This window comes from Magnolia sinica, chromosome 8, assembly GCF_029962835.1.
Source record: "Magnolia sinica isolate HGM2019 chromosome 8, MsV1, whole genome shotgun sequence".
NCBI lineage: Eukaryota > Viridiplantae > Streptophyta > Magnoliopsida > Magnoliales > Magnoliaceae > Magnolia > Magnolia sinica.
Genome location: NC_080580.1, coordinates 47,610,584 through 47,629,578, shown reverse-complemented (window position 1 = coordinate 47,629,578; position 18,995 = coordinate 47,610,584). Strand labels below are relative to the sequence as shown.

General features: G+C 40.8%; 2 protein-coding genes across 5 annotated transcripts in view; both read left to right on the top strand.

Moving 5' to 3' along the window:
- LOC131253293 (serine/threonine-protein kinase ppk15-like) overlaps positions 1-18,995 on the top strand; it is a 75,568-nt gene that overhangs the window by 14,628 nt on the left and 41,945 nt on the right. For 3 of the 4 annotated variants that reach the window (XM_058254241.1, XM_058254240.1, XM_058254244.1), the window contains exon 6: positions 130-408. The exons of the other annotated variant lie outside the window; for it this stretch is intronic. In XM_058254241.1, coding sequence (XP_058110224.1) covers positions 130-408 — 279 coding nt within the window. The remainder of the gene's footprint in view (positions 1-129; positions 409-18,995) is intronic. 4 annotated transcript variants of the gene reach the window in all.
- LOC131253294 (uncharacterized) lies at positions 13,144-13,980 on the top strand. Its single transcript, XM_058254246.1, has one exon. The coding sequence runs from the start codon at positions 13,155-13,157 to the stop codon at positions 13,896-13,898; it is 744 nt and encodes a 247-aa protein (XP_058110229.1). The 5' UTR covers positions 13,144-13,154; the 3' UTR covers positions 13,899-13,980.

Genomic DNA, 18,995 nt, shown 5'->3' with positions numbered 1-18,995 from the left:
TGCTGAGAAAATAAAGAATATGGTTATTTTATTTTTTCAAAAAGCATTAAGTGAAGAATTATAGAAAACATTATTTGATAAGCCATCGTGGATGGTAACTGGTTGCTGTTTGGTTGTTCCTTTTGTCAGAGCATAACTCGGCAATGTTTGGAGGCATTGGAGTACCTGCACTATTTAGGAATTATTCATTGTGATCTAAAGCCTGAAAATATTCTCATCAAAAGTTACAGCAGATGCGAGATAAAGGTTATTGACCTTGGAAGTAGTTGCTTTCAGACAGACAGCTTGTGCTCATACGTACAATCTCGTTCTTATAGGGCCCCTGAAGTTATCTTGGGTCTCGCGTATGATAAAAAGATTGACATTTGGTCACTTGGGTGCATCTTGGCTGAGCTTTGCTCTGGTGATGTAAGTCTACTAATCTAATCTTTCTTCTACTATAGTTCTCAATTTCACCTGTTGGTTATATATATATATATATATATATATATATATATATATATATATATATATATGTTTTTTATTTTTTGCAATGGTTCCTAGGAGTGAAAATTGGGCGGGTTGGTATGGGTTGAAGGTCAACCCGAGCCCAAACTGACATCCAACTGGGTCAACCTATGGCCCGACCCAACCCAAGCTCCCCAACTAAGGTTCGACCCGACTACCATATCTTCAACCATAACCCACTGCTAGTCTATTTGGTCAGGTTGAGTTGGGCTGGGTTGCAACTAGAGCTAGGGGCCTATTGAACCGTCAAAAATGAAAATATCCAATGGCCCTGTATCAACAAATAAGCGCCACACAAATCGGAGGCTATGATTGTCCAATCAATTTGACTTTTGGTCCATGACCTAGCAACAATGGGCCCCACAATTTAGTCAGTTTACTTCGAGTCAATGCATGCCACATTTACAACTACTGGGCGGCGAACCTATCATGTGTCATATGCACCAAAGTTATGGTATCCCATAACGGTAAAGCCGTAATGGCCACCACCGTCACCGTTACGATCTGTAACGGCTGTAACACATCCCCGTAATGTGTAACGGTGGCCACCATTACCGTTACGGTCGTTACATAAACATTTTTGCATACCTTAACCAGAGTATCAAAACCCCCATACCCGATTGGTTTTACATATTCAACATGTACAACGGGCAAGCCACCAACATGTCCATAGAGAGTATGGGATCCTTAAGCAAGCATTCAGGCCTCATCATATGTGATTGTCCTGAATGAGAGGGAGGGAGGGAGGGAGGGAGAGTTGCTAACATGGAATATACTGAGAGAAGGGGGAGATGAGTTGTTTCCTTCTTAGATGACTAAAATACCCCTTTCTTTGGATATAAACCACCCTACGTTAATAGTAACATCAAGAGGGCGGAAGGGGGGTTGTTACCTATTTAGATGACCAAAATACCCTTTCTTTTGATGCCAACCCACGCTATGTCCTTGATTATAATAATATTAGCAAACACACACACACACACACACACACAGAGGGAGCTTGTTCCACTGTTGTATATAAATCATAACAAAAGATGGTCCTAAACATCCCTGACTGGACCTATCTTCTTCCAACAATCTTGCCATTCATATTTATGCCCCTGACAGAATGTTTTGGATCATCCTATTGGCAAATAGTGGACTGGACCTTATTTACAGGCCAGATGGGTGATGGGATGCCAATGAGCCAAATCAACTGTGCCCATGGGAAGGTTCCTTACACCCTACTGGATCACTACTCTTTAATCTTTACACTATATGGGGAGTTAGTTGAAACTGTATATGAAGCGTGATGCACAGGCACTGGATCACTACTCTTTAATCTTTACACTATATGGGGAATTAGTTGAAACTGTATATGAAGCGTGATGCACAGGCACGTAGAACTTGTACACGAGGCATACACTAACTCACATTGAACCAATTAAAGATTTTTGAACAATCCCAACCTCTGAATCATGGACACTTGTTCTCCAAATAGGGCTGTTTGATATTTTCATTTTAACTGTCCAATAAGATCCACCAGTCAGATGATCAGCTAATCAATGAAGCATAATCTTTGGTTTGCAGTACATCTAGACAGGGGCACACAATTTGGAGAATTCAATCTGAATTGTTCGTATTCCAAGCATGCAAATTCTACATAATTTTTAAGTGCCTGCATATCATTTTCACACCCTGCCAGAGTATCAAAGATTCTTTCATAGATTTCTTACTATAGTAACCATACGTGTAATCCAAGATCAGGTTTGGGTTGGTCCTAACCTGGGGTCGGGTTGAGGAATTCCATCCCGTGCCTAGTCTAACCTCAACTTGATGCAAGGTGGAAAGAAAATAATAAGAGGTGAAGAACGAGTTTCGCATACACCACACAATCAAAGGGGTTGATTTTATGGGATTTTCTGTCTACAAGAGAGTGCTTCTTCCTGAACTCCTTTTTCCTATTCCAAACTTCATTGTCCTATGACATCTACACACGCACGTGCACACACACGCGCGCGCACACACACATATACGTATATATAAATCTCAATTATCTTAAATAGAAAAAAAATAAAAATCCAAAGGCACCACACTGAGGGCCTGTTTGGTAAAACTTAATTTCAGTGCTTATCACTGAAACGAGCTATTTTCAGTAATTTTCCCTAATTCAGTTCGCTTGGTAAATCCAAGAATTTAAGTGCTTAATTTGAATTTCACTGAAAAAATAGTTTTTGTTAAAGCTTTCCTCTTTTGGCTTAACACTTAACACGGAATGCGGTATGTGATTTTGAGTTAAAATATTTTTTAAATGACAACTTTACCCTCTTTGAAATTACTTTTGGTCTAAGCTCTCTAATTGCGCAGGTTAGAAGATGCTTTCATGTGGCAAAGTTCTTTAGACCTCATCATAACGTATGTGTTACATCCACACCGTCCATCCATTTTGCTAGACCATTTTAGGGCATGAACCAAAAAATGAGGCAACCTAAAGTTCAAGTGGACCACACCACAGAAAGCTGTGGAGTTAGTGACACCCACCATTGAAACCTTCCTAGTGCCCACAATGATGTTTATTTGTCATCCAATCTGTTCATAAGGTCACAGACCTGGATGAAGGAAAAATAAATAAATATCAGCTTGATCCAAAACTTCCATGGCCCTAAGAAGTTTTCAATTGTAGGCATTCAATCCCCACTGTTTTATGTGGTGTGGTCCACTTGAACTTTGGTTTTGCCTCATTTTTTGGATCATGACCTAAAATAATCTGAAAAAAAAAAGGATGAATGGTGTGGATCTAACACATACATCATGGTGGGGCCTATAAAACTTTAGCATGTCAACACGTTACCAGCCTCTGGTGCCATGATCTATACTGGGATATCCATTATGGACTTCAGCAGTTTAGGTTTCACCACGTAACACGTTGGTGGATGCTGCCCTAACCATAGGGCCCACCTCGATGTATGTGTTGTATATCCAAGCTGTCCATCGGTTTCTTCGGATCATTCTTGGGTATGGTCCCAAAAATGTAGTAGATTCAAATCTCAGGTGGACCACACCACAGGAAAACAATGGTGATTGAACGCCTACCATTAAAAACTTCATACGACCCACTTTAATGTTTATGTTTCCATCCAACCTGTTGATTAGTTCACATAGATAGGGATGAAAGGAAAACACAAATGTCAAGTTTGTCTAAAACTTTTGTGGCCCCCAAGAAGTTTTTAATGGTGAGCATTCAATTACTGTATTTTCCTATGGTGTGATCCACCCGAGTTTTGGATCTGCCTCATTTTTAGGCTCATGCCCTAAAATAAGCTGGCAAAATGGTGGGATAGCTTGGATTTCACACATATATCAAGTTGGGCCACATCATTTTTTTCTAGCCTACTTGTGCAATGCTGGCGGGATTATCACATAAAGACATGGATTGCATTCGCATGCATTGTGGGCCCCACCATGATGTATGCATTTTATCCACATCGCCCATCCAGTTTTCCAGATTATTTATGGCATGAGCCCAAAAAAAGAGGCCGATCCAAATCTCAAACGGACCACAATATTGGAAAAGTGGTGATTGAACACTCACAATTAAAAAACTTCCTAGGGCCCATTGTAATGTTTATTTATTGTCTAACCTATTGAGTAGGTTGCACATACATGGATGAAGGGAAAACACAAATATTAGCTTGATCCAAAACTTTTGTGGCCCTTAAGAAATTTTTAATGGCGCGTGTTCAATTACAATTGTTTCCTGTGGTGTGGCCCACATGAGACTTGGATCTGCCTCATTTTTGGGTTCATGCCCTAAAACAAGCTAGCAAAATGGTGTGATGGTGTGGATTTCACACATACATCAAAGTGGGCCACTTCATTTTAAAACAATTTCTCTTATACTAGCATGCCTTTTAGGCCCATGGGATGAGCTTTGGCCAAAATGTAAAAGCCCCAATAATTTTGGGCCAAGCTAGGGCTATCCTTGTCTCAAGCTATATATATTATATATTATATATAGAGAAGTACTCTAGGTCTCCAAGTTATAGTGGTGCACCTTGTACAGGTGCGCCCAATGGTACTATCAACATGGGGTCTGCCATGGGTGGACCATGCAAAAAAAAAAAAAAAAAAAAAAGAGGAAACAAGAAGAAGAAGAGATGAGCCCAACCTTCAAATCAACCTTTATCAATTAAATATGAGATGTTGTGTTTCTCGTATTAGCTAATCCAATTCAAGGACACCATTCAAAGGGTTATGATTATTCTATAAAAAAACAATATAGTACAAGGTCCATCAATCATAGGAATATGTTTGAGAGATGTATGTGGATTGGGCATAGGTGTGCCAAATTTTGTGATATGGTGATAACAGGTTTCATCTCATACTCTACAAAAGATAGAATTGAAACAATAGGGGCAAATATGACAAATTATCAATTTTCAGACATTTGTGATTTGTGTTTACCAAACTGGTTTTTGTGAAAGAAGTGCTTATTCTCAGATATTAGAACTTTTTTCAAATAAATTACCAAACAGATATTTCAGTACTTATAAGTACTAAAATTCAGCACTTCAAGGCACTTTGATTAATTTTCAGACCTCAATTTTGAGCTTACCAAACGGCACCTAATATGAATCTCTAAGATAAAAATATATCTTATTAGAGATCCCACAACATATTTTTATATTCAAGTAAATTTCTCCAATAACTGAAGTCTCTCGAAATAGAAAACCATTATCCCTTTAAAGACTTGGTAAGAATCAAGATAGACCCACAGAAAAGATACCCATCTCCAAGGTATTGCGTTATGGTTATGTAACGGTTAATACGTAAAGGAAATGGTTTGGGTTGTTATGCGTTATGTGGTTGTAACGGCCCATTCCAAATAAGTGGACCAGGCCATGAAGTGGCTGTTACGGGCCTGAAATGGTCGGTGACGTACCAGCATTAGCCACAGTTTTATGAACTCATTTATATGATACTTTGATGGCGTAATGCCTGATACACTTGCACGTCTCAAAAAGTATACATGTCGCGTACATTAGATCAAGCAAAACCTTTTAAAATGTAGGACCCACTGCTGCTGAGTTACAGTCCCCAAATCATACATTTTTTAATGATCCTAACCATTGATTTGCAGACACTTGTTTGTTAAAATAGACCGTTGAACATTTTTAATTCTTCACCGTCTAATAAATTTCCACTGATCTGATAGTCGGATAATGAAATAAGCATAATTTAAGGTCCATTGTATTAGTAGGGATGGGTGCCATTGTTTTTGCATAAATTTTGGATCGATTTGGGGCATTTGAGTGGGAGATGAGATCAAATGCTAGTCGGATAATGAAATAAGCATAATGTAAGGTCCATTGTATTAGTAGGATGGGGGCCATTGTTTTTGCATAAATTTTGGATCGATTTGGGGCATTTGAGTGGGAGATGAGATCAAATGCTTAGGGATAAACATTAGTAGAATGAATGTCATAGATTGCATAAATACGGGGCCAACTTGGAGCCATTCTAACAATCCCCTAAATTGGCGACATTATTCATTGGAGTTTAATGTCAAAGATTTTTTTGGAGGGAATGTTGTCAAATGCTTACAGATATGCATTATGGGGTAATTTCCATAGATTGTGTGAATTTTGGACTGATTTGGGGCATTCGAGTGGTCTCCCAAATTGACGACATCATTAATCTAAATTTATTTTATTTTTTATAATTAATTGGGGAAAATGATGTCAAATGCTTAGGGATATGCATTAGTGGGATGAATCCATTAGATCGAACACCAATGATTTCATATCCCGTTAAAATGTTGCCTACTTGAATGGAGTGAGTAGCTCTAAAAGACCCATTGATCATGGAACAAAGAGGGTAGGCCCAACCACCACACTACATGTATAGACACAAACCCCCCCTCGTTACCTTATGTGTGACTCTCACCGCATATGGCTCTCTCAAAGACTCCTATATCCATCCCGAGCCTTTTCTTCCACCTCTCCTCTCCACTCCTCGATTAAACGTTGTGTTTTCGACTTTCAATTCTAACTTGCATTTGGTATTTCAGCCAAAATTCTTTGAAGATGGTTGAGTAGGTCATACTCGGGTGCGGGATGAGGGTTGGGTAAAGAAGCCATGGAAGAGGGAGTTAGGGACCAGGCTTAGGTCTTTCTGGCAAAATAGGGGAAACTCACAAAGGCAAAAAGATGAGGGGATCTGGCCAGGGCCCAAAGTAGGAGGGAGGATTGGGCATTAGAGCATTGAGAGGACCTTCCCTAGTACAAGAGGACCCGGAAGGAGGCGCCTTTGGTGTACTAGTTATTGTGCCTACGGTAAACATTGGGTAGCCAAGTGAGAAGCAAGCTGATTTGGGGCATTCGAGTGTTCCCTCAAATTGGCGGTACTATTTATTCGAATTTAATTTCAAAATTTTCCTTAAAATTATTTGGGGGAATGATCACAAGCTTAGGAATATGCATTAGTGGGATGAGTGCCATAGAATAGACTACCTAAGCCTTCCAAGTTCATAAAATCATCAACAGGCCGAGACAACATTCTCACCAAAGAGTGGACCATTATGCCATCATTAACAAAGTAAAAAAAGAAAAAAGAAAAAAAAAAGAATTCAAATTTGGAATCATTTAAATATCAGGGATTTTTTCCATAGTTTTTTGGATTTTTTTTTTTTTTTTTTTTTTTGCAATAAATAAATAATTTGACCATTATAAGGGGCGTAATACGGTCGTAATGTGAAGATAACAGTGTGAACTGTTATACCCACCATTACCATTACGGAATATCTTGCTCATCTCTTAAAAATCTCTAACAGTACTTTTGAGGCCCATTGGACAAACCATGTGATCATGGTATTCCGTAGTAGTGGCCGTAATGACTGTTACTCTCTCTCTCTCTCTCTCTCTCTCTCTCTCTCTCTCTCTCTCTCTCTCTCTCTCTCTCTCTGAAAAACAACTAGAAAAAATGTATCGACCCCGTAATGGCCGTCACGGGTCATTTTTCCCGTAACAACCATTACGACCTCATAATGTAGCACCATTACTGTTACCATTACGTAATGACAAATACGGGATTGTAATAGTTGTTAAAGCACACCTTGCATATGATATGCAAATTGGGCTTTTGGAACCCACTTCTTCATCGCATGCTTCTTTTGATTGTTCTTGCTTAAATTATTCCCATCAGTTGGAAGGAACTCATCTTCGAGTTAATAGGCGGGTAGCAATCCACTAGATTGATTTCGCTTTTTAATGCATTTTGTTGTCTATAGTTGATTGTAAAGGCTACATGTTGGATCAGAACCGTTCCCATTAGATAGCATTATAGATCACAACACCTCCTTTCGTGTTAGTGCTCTCCACATTTTAGGTGTTGCTTCTTGCTTCTACAGTCAATTGGTTCTTTGTTGATGTAGCGTTGCCCTTATAAAGTTGGACTCCAATTTACATGCTCTGATTGTTGCTGTGATTGGACAAGCATGCCTATCTCAACTTTAACATGTATTGTAGAATGCGCCAGTTTGACCCAATGGTCATAGTATCGGTATCGTTACATGTATCACTGCCTGGGGATACGGAAACATGTATCGATATTGCCAGTATTATTGCTGATATATAGAAATGTATTGCTGGTTAAGAGAAAAATTGGGGGAAACATGAGGAAATGGTGGAATTTCTCAATGAAACTTCAAGATATGCTAGAATACACATATTTGCATATTTATGAATCAAATAATTGAATAAAAAAGATGCATCCATAATAAGTTTCTCTTTATGGGGGTTTAAAAACATGTAATGCTGATTCAAGGAAGCATTAAAGAAACATTGGGAAATGGTGATTTTTTTCAATGATACTACAGGAGATGCCAAAATTCACATATTTGCATATTTAGGAATCACATAAACAAGTCTTCATTGAATGGGGCTTAAAAGCACACATCGTTGACTCATGGAAACATTGGGGAAACGTGGGAAAAATGGTGGATCCATCCATCCATCAATACATGCACATACATACATACAAACACATGCATGATCCATCCATCTATCCATGCATGCGTGCACGCACACACACACACACACACATCCATCCATCCATCCATCCATCCAACCAATCATCCATCCATCCATCCAACCAATCATCCATCCATCCATCCAACCAATCATCCAACCATCCATCCATCCGTGCATGCATACATATACATATAAAAGCATGCATTTCATCATACAACCATGCACCCATAAAAAATTGAAATATATATATATTTTTTAATAAATGGATTTTTGGTGACATCGATACATTGGCAATATTATTGAAATATTTCCGATACATGTTAGCCCGAAGGACTATTAAGATAGTGAAAAAGGAACCACACATCCTTAATTTACACTACTAGGATATAATGTTTGGAAATGTTTGGCAAGTTGACACGTTCCGCATAAGAAAACCACAATAATTATTGGACATGAATAAAGAAGGAAATAGCAGTATCAAATTATCGACAAGAAAATGTCCTGGGCAACAATTTCAATAAATAATCTGCTCTCTTTTTATTTTTTTTTGGCTTTTCTCAACCCGAAATTTGGAAAGTTGATCTAACATTGCTTGAAGAATTAAGAAGATGAAGATCACCACTGTCATGGCCACCTCCAATCATTTGTCCCATGGGGAAGAATGCTACATTAGAATTAAGTGATCTTGGACCATTGGCCATGATGACGGTAGCATAAATCATCTCAAAGCGTTTCTTTGGCATAATTTCCAAACCAAGAACTTGGGTAAGATGCAATATTTGTAGGTATTGAAGTGGCCAAGTCCAAGGCATGAGTTATATCTTTCCCAAGGGAAGTATATTATAGACTTACTATTAGAGACTGGTATGCTTGGGTCCAAATCAATTGATACTCCTATGGATCCTAACCAGAGGTTAGTTGTAGATTTAGGAGATTTGTTTGATGATCCAGGCAAGTGTCATATGTTGGTTGGCAAGCTTATATACCTGACAATCACCCATACTAAACATTTGCTGTGAGTTGTTGTAAACTTGTAAGTCAATTCATGCAAGCTCCTAGAACCCCTCGTTGAGATGTTGTTACTCATATAGTAAGGCATTTGAAGGGATCCCCTAGCTGTGGAACTACTTATAAGAGATATGGGCACATTCATGATGAAGGGTACTAATGTAGGACCGATGCATGTACTAAATATTACGTGAGATCAAGTAGCAAAATTAAGGTAATTAACAAAAAATCATAAAACTTGCCATTATCATTACCAATACTAAGAAAACCAAAGAAGATCATGCACAATCCTAGCCTCGGTTACTAAGCATCATTACACAAGATCATTAAGCAAAGGAAACAAGGATCTAATGGATGTAGGGACATCCAATTAGCATAGGGAAAGCCTACTTCAAAGTAGAAGACCCAATACTACCCAGGGTGAGATTAAGATTTTAGGAAATTGAGGAAATCTAGGAATTAGGGTTCATGGGATCAAATTGGGTGAATGGGTTAAAAGGTTTGAGGTATGAAGATGTGGGGAATTAGGGTTTAAGAGGGATAGGATGTAAAGACTAGGGTTAATTGAAGAATGGGATGAGCTAGGGTTTCGTGAATTAGGGAAATAGGAAAGGGATTTCTAGGTTTAGGGTTAGGGTTTTGGGAAAGAGAAAAGATGGTTTTGATTTAAGGGTGATGGGAAACCAAAAAAATACAAGGTGTGGCCGTACGGCCAACCCGAGAGGTTCACACGTGTGGCCGTACGGTCACACGTGTGGCTAGGTTGGATGCGTTTAGGCCCTTTAGGGTTTGGATTGTTGATAGGTATGGGAAAGTTAAGTTTAGAAGAAGATGAAGATTTGGGAATGGAGAATCGAAGAACTTTGAAGAAAATACCTTGATGGAGAATGAAGGGATGGTGATATGAGGATAGATGGAGACCTCACACCTCCGTTGATGAAGATTAACCTCACACCAATCTCCCTTACAAATCACATGAAAGTATCTTCAAATCTCATGAAGATGGAAGAAGAAGAAGGTTTTTTTTTTTCACAAAATCCAATAAAGGAGAGAGTCACATGCCCACCCTCTTTTATAGCTCTAAGAAGTTTCAATAATTACAATAACCTCCCTGTTTTGTGAATTTTAATGAAAATGCCTCTAGTGTAAATAAAATCAACTAAAAACATTCATAATGGTGTCCAAACATAACATAAACAAAACTAAATCCTATAAGCTGATAAAGTCTAAGAAAAACTAGTGTGGATGATTCACGATTAATGACCCGATCATGTGATTCAACGACCCGATCGTCACGTCCCTCCAATCCAACAGTCTGGATCACTTCATAAAGCAGCTCATGTGCACTTTCTAGTGTGGGGTCTTCTAGATGCTTGCACATGCACATGGGGTCTTTAGTACGATCACGGGTACTCGCCTAGATGTCCTCATCAACTCTCCTCGGCTGAGAAGAGTTCACCTCTGGCGGACTAAAACTCCTGTAGCGCTCCAAAATGTTTGGGTCAAAATGTTGTAGCTCGTCCTTTGTAATCCACATACTATTTGAAATCGGCCTATACTTCAATTTGACGAGGAATTTCTGAAATTCCCCATGTCGAGTGGAAATTGCTTGTGCATCCAGTATGTCTTGAATTTGTTCGCTTCTAGCAAGCAGGGAGGGTAAAGGTGGTAAAGGCTCAGATGATTGATTAGGTAGGGGCCATGGGTTTGGGACTGGGTCATGGTTAGTGGGAGGGTCTGTGGATGGATCAACAAGCGAAGTAGTAAGACCCTTGTATTGTACTAGATCTTCCACATTAAAAGTAGAATTAATTCCCATGATAGGTGGAAGGTCTACTACATACGCATTAGGACCCAGTTTCTGCATTATTTTGTATGGTCCTGCGCTGTGCTTGTAACTTTTTAATGACCACATGTGGGAACCGTTCAGGCCTCATACGAACTATGACATAATCTCCTACTTGGAATTCATGAAATCTGCGATGAGAATCAGCAAACGCTTTGTATTTTTCATTACTTACATTAATTCGCTTCCTGATCTCACTATGTAACTCATGTACGTGATGTGCACGCTCATGTGTTATCTCAGATAGCCTATGGGACACAGACATAGGTATGAGATCTACAGGTTTCCTGGGTTTGTAGCCATGCACATCTCAAATGGACTCATGCCTATGGACCTATTAATGGAACTATTATATGCTCACTCGACTATATGTAAAACTGTATCCCAAGTTCAAACGTGATCACCCACAAGGCATGTAAGTAGATTTCCAAGACTCCTATTGACAACCTCAGTTTGACTGTCTGTTTGAGGGTGATATGTGTTCGATCGTTGTCTTTCCTAGCACAAGTAGTAACGGGCAGGCATGCCAGAATTGAAATTGTGGCCTCAATTCAAGCCGAACAACAGTGACCCCGAGCGCCAAGATAGGCAGACACAAGGTATGATCGAGATCTGAAGAGGTCGGTTGCCTACTCAGCCACTCGCTCAATGTAAGATCAGGTTAGGCGATATTCAGAGGGTGGGGTTCGTCCTGTGAAATTGAGTTACTCTCTTGCCTTCCGTACGAAAGGACTTCTCAACACAAAACAAAGTGAAACAAAAAAGAAAGCCTTATAGTCAGTTGTGCAGATTGCCGGAAGAATGCCTTTCTAATGGTGAAACTGATTACTACGCACGAGCTCACATTCAAATTACAGCTAAAGATTACCAGCTACTCGGTTACCTCTACGGATTATACTACAGAATGTAAAACAACAAGCTTAGGAAGTAAAGATTACACTATAGAATGTAATTTTCTTAACAAGGAAAGTAACTGATTACACTAAGGAACATAAATCTGCAAGATAAATGAAAAATAAATTTGGTTGGATTGGGTTGGTGTGAGACGAATTGTTTTGTTGTAATCTTCTTCTACTTATAGCCTTAGTTCAGCCATTCTAGATTTTTCCCACATCCTGATGGTTATAATAACCGTTCGTCATTACTTTGTTTATGAATGCTTTGCACGTTCTTCACTTACCATTTCCTTTAGCCACATGTCAAGTGATCATGCGACTTCAATTGTTGCATATCTATCATCCCTTAGTGTAAACTCAATTCGCTAACCCCATCAACCGCTTTAACAATGTTCGGTCATGACTGTTATACTATGGCTTTGTTTTCCAAACTATAACCATACATATCTCAGGAAATCGTTCAATCGTACCACTCGTGCTCGTACATATCACACGTAAACGAACCTGATTGGTTGAGACGGGGCTCAGACGGAACGGGTACAAACATTGCCCCCCTCATCGCTGTCCTTTTGATGAAATTGAGAGCGACGTTTGATGCTTTAATAATGTTGTCATAAATGGCCGCACGTGTTGCCTAATATAAAATGCCTTAGGCAGGTTTTCTTTATTGCTGGTCGTTTCGAATCGAGGCGTTGAATGAATCCCCTGTTTACACGTCTCTTCTAGCCATTCTGCTGAAATAATCTCGAATTTGCAATAAACGCCCCCTTTCCCCTTTTCTTGCGTCTATATATTCATCACTACAAATCTGATTTCTTTACACTTTCAAATTGCTTCTTCCTTTGCAACTTTCTTCTTGAATCTCTTCTCTTTCTTGTTTCCCTTGCAATGGCTACTTGCTCATCATCTGCTCCTTCGTTCGATCAGAAAGACATAATGGCAATGATGGATCTACTTGTGAAGAGATGCACGGAAGAGATTATCTTCACATCTCCTTTAGGCGAAAATGTTCTCTACCTCAGTCCAACATTTTCTCCGAATGTTTCGGTTGGTGAAGTTCAACCTTTAGATCCATTTTTCCCTATCTGCCCAGGAGAAGAGATCCTAATCAAATCTGGATCTATCCCTGACGCAACGAACGCACCGAAGACTCCTAGAACATGGTCGAAGCCTCTTCCAGAATGGGAGGACTGGTTTGTTCAGGTGTTGTCCCATCATGAAGAATCGTGGAGAAATATGGGCATTTTTGAGTGCATAAAGCTCTCTCTTCTTGAGTATGAAGTCAATCCATCTGTTCTGCTTGCACTTTCGACATTTTGGAGCTCCTCCACCCATACTTTCGTATTTGGCTGTGGTCAGATGAGTTCGACCATCAAAGACGTATGCCATCTGACCAAGCTGTTACCCTTCGGGATGACGTATTATGCGGGTGTTGCCATGAAGAGACGCAAAGGTAACCTGAGCAAGGCATATAAAGGCTACACCAACTTCATGAAGGCCCAGCACAAATTTGAGGGTCCGTTCGAAGAAGATGAGCATGTCGCCTTCTTCTTTGGATTTGTCATCATTTGCTATGTCGGTGCCCATCAAGTCACCTCCGAATATGTCGTCTTGGCCGAATACCTCGCCTAAGGCCATCGAATAGCCTTGACACCGTATGTTCTCGGTCACTTGTACCGGGGTTTATACGAGGTTATTCACAAAGGCCTACACTCCGCGGGAGGACCACTTTGGCTCCTACAGATGTGGTTCTTTGCATACTTCCGGCCTTCTCTCTTCAATCATCATACACAAACCAACAAGTTATATTCTTCTGTTGGCGACTGAATTCTTCACATCCATCCAGAGAAGATCATGGTCGAAGATTATCTTAGAGGATTTTTTCCCTTGACAAGTTCAAGGAAGAACAATCCTTCATGCCCTTTTCAGAGGGAGAAGTCTATGGACTGGGGTGGCTTACGGGACGATTTGAGCCTAACGATGAGTACTGGGCCGGTCGCTCGCATCAAGCTTGGACCAGCTGCGTCATCAGTCGCGACCTTGCTTACTATGGCACGATCGTAATGGGAGAAAATGCCAAGGTTGGGATCAAGCAATACCATCCAGCGCATGTTTGCTCAACAAGTTAGCCTAGTCCAGTGCATCTCATGCCTCCTCACTCATTAGACATGCAATCAACCTCATTATGATTGTTTGATAATGACCAATGCTAATCTCTACATATCTCTTAGCAACTCATACTGCAAAGAAGCACTTGTCTTGAAGATTCCAAGCTATCTTGACTCTCCTCGGGCGATGGATAGTCTCATAACATGGTGGGATCGTCATTACACCAAATTCTTAGGTGGTAGGGATGCAACAGGGCTTACTTCCTGATTCTGTTCCCAGCTGGGTACAGAGAAGGGCAAAAAGAGGACCGCCGCAATGCCACCTACTCTTACTGCTAAGAGACTGACAAGCCGGGCGAGAATGAGGTCGGTTGCTATTTCTTTTACTCCAACCTTGACAGCTGAAGTTCCTCCCCCATCGAGCCAGGAACTTTCAGAGGAACAATTAGAGATTCTTTCACTTGCTCGACCACAACGAATGGCTTCGAAGAAGATTTTGGACTTGTGAGGTATCTTTAGCCAACCTCCAAAAATTCCTACCCATACTTTCCAACTCTCTAATCCTCTCAATTCTCATCCAGTAGTAGGAGATCGGTCGCTATCCAGATCTGGTAGGTCATTGAGTACTTCCTCGGCCGAGTCTGTATCTGCTTTTAAAACATATTTCAGGACGAAGTACTGGCCTGGACTTACCGTCACGGATTACTCGCAAGAAATCGAAGGCATAAAATGCCACGAGGAAGCCCATTTCAATAAGTGTTGGAATAAATGGTGGCGGGATAGAGAAAGATTGAATAATCCCAAGTCCCCTTTCGATGAGAAATATCACACACCTTAGCATCCTAATCCACCACCATTTCCTACCTCATCATGGCCGTTGGCGACCGTAATAAAAAATCCTCAAGCTGTGAAAGATTGCCCAATCGTCCATGCCGTTCGATTTAACTTAGGTAGAAATTGCCTATTTATATATCTTGTTTGCATTGAATACTTATTTGCGCATCTTTTTCTTAAAATCCTTCTTTTGCTCTTTTTGCAGTGACACGAGAACTGCCACCGGCCATAGTAAAAATGGTGACGACTCAACGCTAGGATATGCCACCGATACCGACGATCCCACTGACTGCGCTCCCTCCGACAGTTGTGACCTCAACAACCATCGCAGCCACGACCATTGTCACCCTAGTGATTTTGAAGGCTCCCAGTCCCGTGGCCACCGAAGTCGTGTCTCTTTACTCGGTGACAATTGTCGGTGAAGAAGAATCTCATCCTTGCAGTCGATCGAAGGTCATTACCATTCCTGATCATTCGGAATGTGCAGGGTAATCTCCATCTAACCCCATACCAACTATTCAGAAGTGGATTGTGATATCACCTACCTATCCATGTAGTCTCGCGATTGTTCTTGCTTTACCACTCCATCTCATGTAGCGGTCGAAAAGACTCCGGCTTCGGCCGAGTCTAAAACTACGGAGTAAACTGAATCGGTCGAGACTAAAAAGGATAGGACCGAAGAGGGCACAACAACGGATGTCTCAGTGGAGATTGCTGAATCAGTCTTGGTCAAAACTTTAGTCGATATTGGGCAACCCGTTGCGGTCGGATTTATTGGAACATCTTCGAGCGAGGTTGTTGTAGGGATGACTGAGGTTGAAATGGTTGATCCCAACCCACCTCCATCATCTGCTCAAGCGATTACGTCCGAAGGTGTTGCTTCCATTCCTGGCAATGAAGGCCTCCCCTCTGTGGATGATATCATTTTTTCACTCGAGATGGCCCTTATTGGAGATGTAACTGCGGTCGAACCCCCTTCTCCTTCCAATGACCTGCAAGACATAAGGGCCGAACTTCATACCCTCCTTAAAAAACGACTAACGGGAGCCTTTGATGTTGAATCGGTCGAGAGGCTCAACCGATTAGTTGAATCAATTTGCGCCTTGCTTTGGCAGCCAAAGTGTCCTCTCTTCTGGAGCTTCAAGGGCTATTTGAAACGTGCTACCACGCAGGTATTTTAATTGCTTGCCTTGAGGCGGAGCAAGTTGCGGCCGAGTCCAGGAGGTCTTCTGCGCTGGATATCGCTTAGGAACTCACAACCAAGAATTTTGCTGTGAAGGCTTTTAGGACCAAGCTAGAAAACCTAGAAGATAAAATTGTAGCGTTGGAGGCCGAGCTGCTCACGTTGAAGAGGGAGTTCGCGGACGAACATAGAGAATGCATCAGGACCGAAGACGAGGTCCTCAAATTAGCTGTTATCACACACTCCCAAGTAAAGGACATCGGTCGGCTTTCTCGATCAGCAACCAAGAAGAAGGCGTCATTACAGGCTGTAAAGGGACGACTGGGAATGGCCAGAGGGTCTTTACAGAATTTCTTAACATTTGAACTAATATAATCATTTTACTTCATATATGGATGGCCATTGAGCCCTTTTTATGCCTCTTTTGATTCTTTGGACTTGTCATTTGCAATCGATTGTTGACCAATCTCTAAAAACTCGGTGAAACGTGGGCTGTTTTTGGGCTTCCCACTCCCCATTTTCCTAACGATCAAGAACATGTGGCGGCATTATCGCCATACCCCATTTAGATTGTGGGTGCTAAACACCTGTTTATTTAAACGGTGTCCCATCTTTCATTTTTTACCATTCCTTACGATCTCAATATATTTCAATGGCTTCCACTCATCCCCTCATTACCGGTGCTAAATCTTACTTAAAGGTGATGCAGGGACGTGATAACCTAACCTTAGATGCATGTATAATCAGGTTAAAGAATATTCAAATAAATAAACCAATTAACTAATTGTTTCCAAACAAAGGGATTAGGTAAATCTCAACACAAAGATGAGGTTATTCCGTCAGGATCACGCCCCTTAGCATAAGATCACGTAAACAATAAAAAGGGAGGACTTCGGGATATGAGGATATCCTAGATCTGACATAAGTCAGTCCACGAGTAAGCTTAGATCTGATTCTACTGACTAACCATCCCTCTTTTCCGTTTGAACTAGAAAGGGGTATCCAGAGAAAAACGAAAGGGGTGAACGATGAGGGGTTCGAGATGAAGAAGGTATAGGTCCTTTGTCGTCAAAGGAAAAGGAGGAGGATGATTCTTACCTTTTCCTGCACCTCGAAGATCTTAGAAAGAGGGAAACCCGAAATCAGGGTGGAATCCTCAACACCCAAGTGTTAATCCTGAAACCCTATTCTCTTGAATAAAGAGGAAGAAAATAGACGAATTCTTATTCGTTCAATAATAATAACGAAAATAGGGTTCCTCACAACGTATATATAAGATATGGAAAAAATAAAAGTGCACTAAAACCCTTAGAAACAAGAAAAATAACAAAAAAAATGAAAAATAAAGAAAGTTGCAATAAAGCCCCTGAAATAAGAAAAATAACAAAAAAGTCAAAAACTAAAACACCCATGTAGTAGGGTGTGAAATCTGACCCATGGATCTATAGTCGGGGTGAACATGCCGCTCCTGCACTCGTAGCACGTCAGAAAGTGGGTCCAATGGACCTGTTGTCCATCCACATCAACTCCCCCTCTCTGGTACTCTGTCGGCGACGCCTCCTCCTTTGGTACACTCTAAACGGCGCACCACTGATGCCCGCATTAGAAGGAAACCCTTGATTATGGCTTATGCTTTCTCCAGCTTGCTTTCTGACGCTAATAGATTTGCGACTGATGTCTCTTGCTCGATAGACGGCCTCCCTTTATTTGAATCAAACCTCCAGCTTGAAGAACTTGTTCGAAAGCTGAAGTGTTTGCATGCCATGGGGACGCGCTGTTGCAGTCTATATTACTCACAACAAGTGAACTCATGTTACTCGCAACAGCAAGACACGACCAAAGTAGAGTTTGTCAAGATGAACGACAAATATGAACTAGCCTGGTACAAATGGTTGCGATGTGCTTAGGCTCATTAGTTCAACCGCACCATGTTGCGTTACAGTGCTTGGAAGGCGACCAAAAGTGAAGTTTCCTTGACCGGAACCTGTGTCGACCAACTACTTCATTTCCTACCACTCGTCATAGAAGAAGGCTTGGCTGGGCTCCATCTAAAGAGAAGGCTGAAGCAGAAATGCAAGTTCTCCTTGATGATTTCGAGAAAATGAAGATGTAGATCATTTGGTCATTTTTAGATGTTTTGTTTTTGTTTCCCTCTTGTAGCCATGCAGTCGATGACTGGCAAGGCAGTAAATTTTATGTTAAATAAGAACGTCCTTGGAAAAATTGTATTCCCTCCCAGTCATACTTTTGTACTTGCCTCATTGTTTGTGGCTCCAGTGTCATGGTATGGACGCATGGTAGGCTTCCCTTGTACGTGAATGCCATACCTCGACCATGATTGTAGCGCCGCTTTCTTTTCCCAAAAAATCGTATTTACTTCACTGTATTCCCGGAATTTCGGGAAACGGTTCACCTAACCTCGAATAGCCAGTAGTCGCTTCGAATCCCAAGTGCCTTAACTGTTGAATCTCTAGCCTATATAAACGGTACTTGGATTGCAAATTGTACCATGAACTAATTCAAACCAGAATCCTAGTTGCAGCAACTTCGACACTCATGGATTTCTTTGCTCTGTTGATCAAGATAATGGAGGAAATATTTTAA

What these genes read in the sequence shown, in the direction of transcription:
- LOC131253294 (XM_058254246.1), top strand. Translation starts at nt 13,155, where the DNA reads ATGGCTACTTGCTCATCATCTGCTCCTTCGTTCGATCAGAAAGACATA.